A 12,158-nucleotide genomic window follows, 5' to 3' on the forward strand; every position below is an offset into this window, starting at 1 on the left:
GTGTTTGAACACTAGGGTTATATGCCTTCTACCCCTTCTTTTACTTTGTGAACAGCTATATAATATCGTATGTGCAGTCAGAGATATCAAGTGAGAGGAATGTTAAGAGTTGAATTACAGGAATGATACGTTCAAGCGGGGTAAGAGTAAGCGGTCGTGCATTCTGTATCGCCAGGCACGCTTATCTTCTGTTAAATGGGAGTAACGGTTAAATCAGAGTCAGGTCCGGTAAGTTGGGTTAGCATTTGAGCCGCATGTCACTGGAGGAGCTTGTATGTAGACATCATCACCAATATATCGTAATTAATATGTCTAGAGACCCCATCTCCAAAGATAGTACATATCGATACCTTATCATTACCAGCAACTCATACTCACAGACTGCCAACAGACGAAGGAAGACATCAAGTCTTGCGATGATTCCACTGATATAGCCCAATCTCTAATATTTATAATATAACCGATCCTATCCTTTACGAAATTATCGATAATGGCAGAACCACCTTCACTTCCATATGCAAGAGATGAAGGATCAACATCACAACCACATTCAGCATATCCTGCTTACCCACCAGAAGCATATGAGCATCATGAGGGATTTTTAGATGAAATCGAGGAAGAGCATATAGAAATTGCTGCTGCTTTACAATATTGGGCAGCGAAAAGACATAGAGGTAAAGGTAAAGGAAAAGAAGATGAAGACGATTCATGTAAGTAGTCTACCTGCCAAATGTATTTCAGCTGTATAGGGAGTGAATCCTAATAATCCACAATATAGCTACGAAAACCCCCTGGAGACTGAGATCAAAATTGAAAACAGTTACAGCGGGATTGTTTATATGTCTAAACATTGGTGTAGATCCGCCTGATATAGTGAAGACAAATCCTTGTGCCAAAACGGAATGTTGGATTGATCCAACTCAATTACCCTCAAACAAAGCTATAGAAGCCATTGGTAGAAGTCAGTTAATCCTTGATTCGGGATTTGGTAGTGTATTATCAGGGTCAATCAGCTAATATTGTTGTGAACACCAGACCTACACCAGCAGTTTGAAACTTTGAATCCTAAAGTCAAGTATAAACCTGTAAGTCAGCTACCGTTTTTGTTGAAATATAAACAGCAGCTGATTACTGTATGTCCCAGTTTCTCGATCCATCAATAGAGGAAACAAAAAAACAATGTGTCAATATGCGCAGATCAGCTAAGGATGAAAGGGTAGTATTCTACTATAATGGTCATGGTGTACCCAAACCTACACCGTCAGGGGAGATCTGGGTATTCAACAAAAGTGCGTTAGACGAAGCCTCGTTCTTGTCAAAGCTTCTTGACAGCTGACATTGCTGTCACAGATTACACGCAGTATATTCCTGTCAGTCTATATGACCTCCAGGAATGGCTTGGATCGTAAGTAGTCCCGTGATATATTACTGAGCTGGGGTTTCATACTCATCTCTACTACCTTATAGCCCATGTATCTATGTTTGGGAATGCTCTGGAGCCGGAAATATTCTAAACAACTTTGCCAAATCAGCCGAAAGAAGAGATAACGAAGCTCGTGCCGCTCAAGCGCAAGCTGGACATACCGAAGGACTACCTGGTTCACCCTATTCTGAAGCCTTGCATCTTGCAGCGTGTCAAGCCAATCAAATTCTACCTATGTCACCTGATCTACCAGCAGATCTATTTACGTGTTGTTTAACTTCGCCAATAGAAACTGCCTTAAGACATTTCGTATTACAAGATCCACTAAGAAGGAATGGAGGTTTGAATCCAAATGATCCAAGATCAAGAATTACAGTTGATATGGTTATGCGCATACCTGGTGATTTGAAAGACAGAAGAACACCGTTGGGTGAATTAAGTTGGATTTTTACTGCTGTTACAGATACAATAGCGTGGTTGTCATTTCCAAGGGATGTTTTCAATAGATTATTTAGACAAGATTTATTAGTTGCAGGGTTATTTAGAAATTTCTTATTAGCACAAAGGATAATGTCATCATATCATTGTACTCCAACATCTATACCTGAAATACCCAGTGCACATAATCATCCATTGTGGCATTCATGGGATTTAGCTGTTGATGCTTGTTTAGCACAATTACCTGAATTATTAGATTTAGAAGCTGCAAGGGAATCTGGCCAATCAAATATACCACCATTAAGTGTTTATAGACCCTCAACCTTTTTCGCTCAACATTTACAAGCTTTTGAAGTTTGGCTTCAGCATGGTGGCTCTGTACCAAATCGATTAGCACCAAGACCTAAAAAGGGTGTACCAATAACGAGATCTCCACCTGAACAATTACCTATAGTCCTTCAAGTTCTGTTATCACAATCACATAGATTAAGAGCATTGATATTGATATCGCGTTTCGTCGATCTAGGTCCATGGGCAGTTCATCTTTCACTGTCGATTGGTATATTCCCTTACGTCCAGAAACTTCTCGCTTCACCTGCTGTGGAACTGAAACCGGTTCTGATATACATCTGGGCTAGAATACTTGCTATAGATAGAACTTGTCAAGTGGATTTACTTCGTGATTCAGGTTTTACATATTTCACCCAAATACTAGCACCTTATCCTCAAGCTGGGTCTTTGGTTATACCTAACGCCAACGAACATCGAGCAATGTCAGCTTTCATCTTATCAATTTTATGTCGAAACTTCAAGCCTGGTCAAACTGCATGTTTGGGTGTACAAGTGTTCGATTCATGTGTCGCAAGATTAGGCGAAGACGATTGGTTATTGAAGACATGGAGTTTACTTTGTATCGCTCAACTGTGGGCGGATTATGACGAAGCTAAAGCTCTTTTCCTGCAATCCCAGAGACAGAATGAATTACTTGGAGCACTCCGAAGTACAGCTGTAGAAGTTAGAGCGGCAGCCTTATATGCTTTCGGTACTTTATTGGGAGCATCAAGTGCACCGATTGAAAGTGAATCGATAAAAGGTGGTGGTGGAACTGGAGCTCAATTAGGTTTGAGCGATGTACAACAGTTAGAAATTGAAGCTGGATTAGCATTTGCATGTATGATGTCAGTCAAAGAAGATGCTTCACCTATGGTCAGAAAAGAATTAGTTGTTGTTATCAGTTGTGTTGTTAGGGAATGGAGAGGATGGCTAGTCTGTGCTGCTTGGGCATACTATGAGCAAGAATCTGCTTTATCGAAAGCTGAATTAGGTCAAGATATCACAAAAGATGATATCGTTTCAGAGGCATTAAATGAATGGACCTCAAATCCTGAAAAACAACCGCATGAACATCAACATAATTTAACTTTATTAAGTTCCTTCAAAGTGTTATTTGAAACTTTATTAGATTTATCAGTTGATCCACATACAGAAGTTGCTTTAATGGCTTCCACTGTTGTTGATTATATTATAGCTTTATTAGTTGATTCAGCATTTACAAGAGTAAAAGGATCTGCCATAAGAGAATTGTTATTGAAGAAGAAACAACAACAAAGACCTAAAGCTTTATCAAGACAAGTCTCAACTGCTTTCTCTGATGGTGGAGGAATAAGACAATCTAATGGATTACATCCAAATACTAGTAGTAACAATCAAACACCTCCACCAATGCAAAGAAGTAACACGAATCAGTCGATAAATTCAAATAGCGGTTCCGGTACATTAAAGAGAAATGGAAGTGTTGCAAATGCTTTAAGGAGTCTAGCAAGTATGACAGGTTTAGTCGTTCCGCCAGATTCACCAGATTCAGTCAAATCAAATAACCCAGATTCAGATGGTAATTTACAGAATGCTAATAAAATAACACAACCTAAAATACCTATAAGCACAGGTGGACAAAATATCGGATATAAATCACCTTATCCTGATTCAAATACGCATGAAAGGATATTACCTGATTCACAAGATTTATCGAATTCACAAAGTAGTATAGGTAGTAAAAAAACTTTGACAGATAACAGTAGAGCTAATTTAGGTATGTTGAGATCAAAATCAGCATATGGATCAGCAACTTTAAATTCATCTTCTTTACTTTCACAATCTGTTGGTAATAATAATGTCAAAGCTTCTTTGGTATTACAATCATTAACTGAAGAAGATATGGAAAGATTACATTTTAGAAGATCAAAAGGATCAGAAATTAATACTGATTTAGATGGTAAATTCGGTAACAATGGTTTACCAAGATTAAATGAATTAAATTTAGGTATGGTAGCAAAAGAAGTTAAAGATGATGTTTTACCTTTAAAATCTGGTTTCTTCGATTGGGCAATGGAATATTTCAGAGAACCTCAAATGAAAGTAGGTTTCAATCTTTTTTTTTTCTTCGTAGTGATGATCAAATTCGCATCATTCGTGCTGAACCTTAATATCTCACAATTAGGCTCCTGATGCTGATGAACCTGGGTCAACAACTTATAATGAACAAGCTTGGAAACATTTACGAAATGAACAAATGGTAGAAACTAGTCGTGCAGCTGAAGGCTATGCTGGTAAGTTATCCGAGTATCTCGAAGATAATGATGGACGACTGACTCGTTTGAACGATAGCAACCCATGTATGGAATGTTGATGCTGGTACTTTACAAAATGATTCATGGCCCTTACAAATGGCTTTCCATTCTTATGATCCTGTCATGGCAGTTACCGATGATACCGATAACGTTTGGTAAGTATTGATAACTGTCTCAACCAACATAAGCGTCGCTAACACTGGGATTATGATCATAGTATATGGGACTGGCAATCCAGAAGACGTCTGAATAAGTTCAGTAATCAGAATATAGCAGGAAGTAGTATTTCTTCTGTGCATTTCATTAATGAAATGGCAAGCAGTTTGATGCTCACAGCTTCAAGTAAGTATAATTCTGCCTCTTGACCGATTGGAGAGATAAGGAGAAAAATTACACGTGCTGATGAACGTTATTATTCATCACTTAGCCGAAGGAAGTATAAGGATTTTCAGAGATTACGATATACCGAATGAAACAGCTTTAGCATCTACTTTTAGAGCTGTTTCTGAAATACATCCTGTAGGACATACAAGTGGTGTTTTAACTGCTTGGGAACAGCAAAAAGGACATTTACTGGTTGGTGGTGATATGAAAGTCGTCAGGTTATGGGATGCTACGGTTGAAAGGCATCTAAGAGTAAGTAAGATCATAGAATGGGGAATTCTTAACATACAAACAAAAGCTGATAACTGCTCGATTCTGCTAAATAGGATATCGCCACACAGGCAGGAGCAAATTTGACTGCTATAGCATCAGATGAACCAGAAGGAAACGTTTTTGTGGCTGGTTTCGGTGATGGTGTAGTCAGATTATTCGATAAACGTGCTGAAGATGCTGGTGAAGTTGTCTTGAGAACTTGGAGACAACATAAAATCTGGATTCAAAGTGTTCATCTACAAAGAGGTAGTATGAGAGAATTAGTCACTGGATCGTGAGTGGAATCGAAAACATTATTGGTTGATCGCCGCACATATAAGTATAGAAGCTAATTTTGGATTCTGTATTCAATCAGTATGGATGGTGAAGTTCGAGTTTGGGATGTTAGAAAACCTGATGAACCATTATATACGATACCAAGAAGAGATGATGGCTTAATGGCTTTAGCTGTACATACTGGTGCATCGGTTTTAGCTAGGTAAGTTTTCATTTGAATATGAATCGTGAAACTAAATACAGTGATAGAGGTTGACAATGTTGATATATGTCATTCCTCTCACAGAACAACTGCATTAACATCACATTCCAATAAGCAAGAATTAGAAATTACAGGATTCAGTGATCCTATACATCCTATAAGATTAGCTAAAATGAATATACCATTATCACCAACGTATAATAATCCTATAAATAGTCATAGGATCAACGGGTTTATGCCTAGTGCTGCTTCTTTGGTATTCCATCCTGTAAGTCTGTATATATACCTGATGAGCTCGAAACACTATTTGGCTAATCACATCTCCCTTTACAGGTTGAAATGATGATTGCAGCAGGTGGATTCGATAATTCTGGTACAGTCAAATTGTTTAAATGTCCTACACCTAAACAAGCTGTTGCTACATGGGAACAAATGAATGGTAACGCAAGTGCCAGTGCGTTTACCTGATCAGAATAAGTTGTATCAGGAAATGATGATTATGGGGAAGAAGAGGAAGAAGAAGTTGGCTATTTATTGGAATTGTGACATGAGTCGATTTCCTGGAAAGGTAGAGATGATATCTAATAATATATATACAGTACAATCTAATTTCTTTTGTAAATTTTTGTTTTGGTAAAGGCATTTAAAGCATGAAACAAACTGCATTTTGAATAAACGGTCAAGAGCTCATCCTGGTGAGAGAGGTTTCAACCAAATAACCTTATTAATACCGATCGCTTCCCATTCCAGTTAAAATCGAAATTGTACGCTGACAAGGGTTAATTACAACCTAATTACAAAATATTCGTAATCTTCTTTGTAAAATGATCGGTCCTGACCGCTTAACTATGTAACCTTAATAATTACCGTTTAATACGGCCGGCCATTTACCATTTATATTGTTACCACTCCACTCATTTCACTAATCTTACTCCCGTTCACCTCAAAGATGAAATTCTGATATTATTGCAAGATATATTGCTATTTCATCATATTATACTGCTACTACGACTTTACAATACGAGACTCACTCACTTTACTTCTAATCAACATATACGTCCTCTGTCTGCTTATACATTGCTTTACAACATCAACATAACCAAGGAGAAACAGCTTATAGAAAGGATCAAATAGCATATCTATACAACTGTAAGTCCTCCAAAAGACCTAGATCTCAATCGGTAAATCGAAATCCTTTCAAAGCCATTCATCGAAATAATGTAAATCTACAATCCCCCTTTTATCATTCAATATGGAAGCTCTTTTCATTCTTTTCTTTCCTTTACACCTAAACTCCATACGCGTGAATACCTTTGAAATCTGATTTTAGCAAGACAAATATTCATGTATATTAATCTTATAATAACGATTTCTTGGCTTTTCTTGTTAAAACACACGTTTTTTGTTATCTCATTCCGGCCCGAATTGATGTTTCTTGATGGAAATCCTATTCAATTCTTAATTCCATAATCAACATCAAAAACACATTCCTGTCCATGATTCTGTTCTATTGTGGCTTGTTCTAGATTGCTTAATCTTGTAAAAACAACGTGATACACATATACACAATCATTGTCCTAGAATTCAAAAAATCCGGATAATTTGGGGAATAGAAACAATAGTGGAAAACAACTGCTAATTCATTCTTTACCCTGTTATAGAATACCGTCTGACAATAATAACAATAATAATCAGCTATTTGGGAATCGAAAGTCAAAAGGTATATCGCTCATGACATAATAATAACAGCTATCAATCAATAGATCAGCATCCGTCACAGATCTTTACCATCTCAAGATCAGATAATCTCTCCTATCATCTCAATATCTTAGAAGATATCTAGATAAAGTTCATTGGACCATCGAAAGAGTTGCCAAGAGAAAATCTCCAAGGATGCCTATCATAGCTCTAGGAGCTAATGAAGGTCTATCATCCTTAGATTCAGCCTTGAATGAAAAGTCAATGGATCACTTTGACCTCATATCAGACTCACCTCAGCATACTCCAGATTTATCAACATTGCCATATACCGATAATAAAAATGACGTTATATCCAAATTGGATCTAGATATAGGTTTCAGTTCATCAGCTAATTATCCTACACCGACCTCACCTATACGGAAACCTGATTCAGATCCTCAGCGCAATCATAACCCAAATCAACATAACAATGTCAATCATCAAGCACATCAGCATGATCGTAATAATCTAGATGACCATGAATTACGCGAACATGATCACGATTACCCATCTTCTCACGCTGGACCGTCGTCACATATACATAGAGCTATACCACCACCACCTAATCCAAGAAGACATAGATCAGGTATCTTGATGTCCAGAGTAAGAGCAGCGTCGAGTGGATCAAGTATAAAATTTAGCTCAAATCCATGTGGAAGTAAGAGTCATGGTGATTTAGCTTCCTTTGGAACTTTCACTAGTCTAAACGATGATGATGATGGAGAGGATGAAAATGAGAACAATGACAACAATGATGGCGACAACGATGAGATGGAACAATTAGATCAGGATGAAGATGAAGGTGTAAACCACACCAGTACAAGGAGACGGTATAGATCAGCTGATAGAGATGGTTGGAAGAGACATGTAAGTGAAGGTAGTAGAAAAGCTAGTACCGATGAGGCGGGCGAAGATAATTTTTGGGATAATTCGTGAGTTCTACCTCTTTCAATTCCTCATGTGATTCAATTGAGCTGATCAGGATATACTTTAGTGCTCGATATTACCATCATTTACATTCTCGTCCACCATCTCGAGGTGGCTCAACAGCCAACTCACCTGAACAGTCTCCCGGACTTCGGGCTAGATCCGTCACTTCCCCTAATACCTCCCCAATATATGTACGCAGGAATTTAACGTTACCTACCAATGGTCCAGGCCCACCTCCTCCAGGCAATGGAGTGTCCACTTCTCTTTCACCCAATCAACATTTTCTGCAATCTCATCTCCCTCCAACGTTCCACCACAGCGGATCAAGTCCAGAAAATTCAGCTGTTGATCATCACCATCATGGCTCAGCGATGGTATTTACACCTACTACTCAAGAATGGAGGGACTTGCAAACAACACCTGAATGGAAGGAAATACACGGGTTAAATCACAGAAGTGGGGAGATGGAGCCTTCTTTCAGTGGATCTAGTTCCGAGGATGAAGGGAAGGGTTCATTTGATAGTGGAAGTGCAAGTGGAAGTACAAGTGGAAGGACAAGATCTATATCGTCAAGTATGCTACTTCGTCCCGAACGCCACTCTTCACCTCAAAAGAGTGGTCATAAACGTCCAGGCCTACACACATCAATATCAGTAGAATATCTAGGTCCAGAAAGACATCACACACCTGATCCTGGTTCACCTATTCTCAGTCCAACAAATGAAGGTCAAGAAATCGAATTTTCAGCTTCCAAACATAACATACCCATTTTCAATCCTGTCATCATCGCTCCCAGTCCAATCATGCCAAATGCGGATAGAGTTGATACAGGAGTAGCTGAATCACCTACCAAGCAAACCACGCAATCAGCACCGGTAACTCCCCTAGGATCCACTCATGGTGATGCAGCATACAAAGAGGATATTGATGACGATGATATTATATTAGCCGATCCAGATGCGGATAGTCCAGCAAGATTCGCTTCTATAGGACGTCGTGATAGTTTACGTGCAATTAAGAAACCTGGAGATGCTCCACCTCTACCTCGAACCAAGACTAAGAGAGAGTTAGAAAGAGAGAAATTACTTTCAATGGTTGATGAAGAACTAGAAGCTGATAAAAATTCTCCTCCACTTGATGATCATAATGGTTGGGGAGGTGGAGTACAAATAATTGGATCTGGTCTAGCATTAGGCTCAACTCCACCTGCTTTGCATGAATTGAGAGTTGATCCGTCAGATATGGCTACAAGATCAACTTCAGCAGATCCAGTCTTACATGGTAAACCTGAACCCACAAATCCATTCGAAAATACTTTTGCTCAAATGAAAAGTATTTCATTACCTCCAAAACCAAAAGGCCCATTAAATGTCCCTTCGTCCACATTCAAACCTTCACCTTTACAAGCTTCACCTGTCAATGCTCAAACAGCATTAGAATCACCTTCTTCATCTGCGACTTCCCCAGCTGAAACACCCAACAATGTGATTTCAGAAACAACACCTACGGGTAACGTTCCTGGGCCATCGAATCTTGAATCAATCAGGGATTATCATAAAGCTATTTCTAGATCGAGACATCCATCTGTTGAGAAATCTTTAGGTTCTGCTGCAGCTTTAAGTAAAGAAGCTTCACCACCTATGTCACCTAGATCACCTAGAAGAAGAGACACGAATAGAATTTCTTTAGTTGCTGGTAGAGTTGTTCAACCATTCGCTATACCGCCTTCAACTGCATTACCACCATCTCATCCATCCCATCCATCACAAAGACCAAAATTAGAAGATAGAAACCCATCTTTACAATCTTTTTCACCATTCCGTTCACCATCCTTACAGCCTCATGAATCGAAAACAGATAATAATGGTAAAACAACACCACAATTCCCTAGATTAGATTCATCCATCTCTATAGCACCTTCAACTTTAGCACCTAGTGAATGTCCAACACCAACTGATGAAACTTCAGGTGGAATCGGTGGAAGAGGTATAGATGATTATGTGATTCTTTCGGAAGCTGGTAAAGGTGCTTACGGTCTAGTCATGAGAGCTAAAGTAAAAGGTCCAAAAGGTGAACCTGTAGGAGTGAGTTTGATCATTCAACTTTTCCCCCTCTTGTGAAGAGCTTGCAAGCTGATCATTACCATCTGATCATCAGGAGGAAGTCATCATTAAATACATCATAAAAGCTAGAATTTTGGCTGATTGTTGGAAAAAGTGAGTGCAGCTGCTGATAGTACTGGCCATCTCGCTGACAATCCGGGCTCTGAATAGACATAAAGTCCTTGGTCCAATACCAGTTGAACGTAAGTTTGCTAAAAATATATGGTTTTGAGCAGATATTGATATTTTTGGTTCAGTACATGTCATGGACCAACTCAGGCACCTTCTCTATCACAAGCCCAATCAACCACTTCCATGGGACCCATCTAGAGCTAGACCAGATTCATCTCCAGCTTTACCTACAGCAGATAGTCCAGCAAGTCAAAGTAGCGCAACCTTCAGGACTCCAGAAAGTAATTGGTCTTCTGCTCATTCAGATAAAGATGCCGATTCATTCGTTTCTACCCAAAAGTACATTGCAGCTGAGATTAAGACTAGTCCGGAAAGAGGTCACCCAAATATTGGAAAATTATTGGATTTCTTCGAAGATCGAGAATTTTACTACCGTGAGTTTGCATTGGCGTTTGAATAGCCCAGGCAGACCTGCATGTACTGATGAGTCTGTTCCATGTTAGTGGTAATGCCTCGATTTGGCACTGGATTGGATTTATTCGATCGAGTAGAATCATCACCTACAGGTTTAGAACCATTTGAAGTACGGTCATTACTTGGACAACTTTGTGATGCCGTCAAATTCTTACACGCAAATGGTATAGTACATCGAGATATAAAAGATGAAAATGTTATATTAGATGGAAAAGGTAGATGTCAATTAATCGATTTTGGATCTGCAGCACATTGGAGACCTGGAAAAAGATGGGATACATTTAGTGGAACATTACATTATGCATCGCCTGAAATTCTAAGAGGTGAAATGTATAGTGGAAAAGAACAAGATATATGGGCATTAGGTGTTGTTGGATATGTATTATTAGTCGGTGAAACCCCTTTTTCAGAATTACCTGATGAAGTTTTACAAGGATTAGAAGATTCTCCTCAAGAAAATTCAAGAGCAAAACAAGTTTTAGATGAAAGATGTGAAAATGGACATGAAAATGAAGGTTTAGAATCTGATGGTGGAGGTTCCCTTAGAGATGCTGCAGATTTAGTCAAAAGTTGTTTAGAATTAGATCAAAATGATAGACCGACTGCCGAGTTGCTATGTGAACATAAATATTTGAAAGGTGATGGTGGTTGGACAGGTAAGAAAGGTTGGTTGAATTTGAACAGGAGTAGTAAGAAATAGATACACGTATCTACGATCAAGTCATATATATATATATATATATCAACCCCTGAATAGCAAGGAGTAAAAAACAGGGAGCAAAATACAGATAATTTGATGAAAAGGGGAAACATCCATTACATTATATCAATTTTGCACCGAAAACAAAATCACTATACATCATTTACCATTTCTATTGCTCTTCTAGCTATCATATACTTTCTCTTTTGCTTTACCGATATTCCATCATATTTTATATTAGCATTATTCCTCGAAAAATTGAAAAAGTCTTTTGTACGAAATTGTATATCTTCTCTTCTTACATACACTTAAACGTATCATGTATTTTGTATGTTGCGGTAGATTATTATATATCGTCATGATTATGCATTTATCAATTGTTTTTTTCCATCGATTTGTTTTATTATCTATACACCTAATCAATTTAGAAAGGTGATACAAAAAAGACGCAAATTTT

At 38.3% G+C, this 12,158-nt stretch overlaps 2 protein-coding genes across 2 annotated transcripts; both read left to right on the top strand.

Moving 5' to 3' along the window:
• Nucleotides 1-490: 490 nt before the first annotated feature.
• L201_003702 (uncharacterized protein) lies at nt 491-6,091 on the top strand (the record flags this gene model as incomplete). Its single annotated transcript, XM_066219455.1, has 14 exons — nt 491-710; nt 779-961; nt 1,036-1,085; nt 1,145-1,289; nt 1,351-1,405; nt 1,468-4,276; nt 4,359-4,467; nt 4,526-4,643; nt 4,706-4,830; nt 4,916-5,124; nt 5,199-5,419; nt 5,501-5,623; nt 5,708-5,891; nt 5,957-6,091. 14 exons carry the CDS (start codon nt 491-493, stop codon nt 6,089-6,091), a joined length of 4,686 nt encoding a protein of 1,561 aa, XP_066075552.1.
• Nucleotides 6,092-7,516: 1,425 nt separating this feature from the next.
• Nucleotides 7,517-11,701, top strand: L201_003703 (uncharacterized protein; the record flags this gene model as incomplete). The annotated part of the gene is made up of 6 exons (XM_066219456.1): nt 7,517-8,295; nt 8,358-10,377; nt 10,451-10,509; nt 10,567-10,598; nt 10,653-10,961; nt 11,031-11,701. The coding sequence occupies 6 exons, from the start codon at nt 7,517-7,519 to the stop codon at nt 11,699-11,701; spliced, it is 3,870 nt and encodes a 1,289-aa protein (XP_066075553.1).
• Between the last annotated feature and the right edge of the window lie 457 nt (nt 11,702-12,158).

The sequence above is a fragment of the Kwoniella dendrophila genome, chromosome 4 (genome assembly GCF_036810415.1).
Source record: "Kwoniella dendrophila CBS 6074 chromosome 4, complete sequence".
In the NCBI taxonomy this organism is placed as follows: domain Eukaryota; kingdom Fungi; phylum Basidiomycota; class Tremellomycetes; order Tremellales; family Cryptococcaceae; genus Kwoniella; species Kwoniella dendrophila.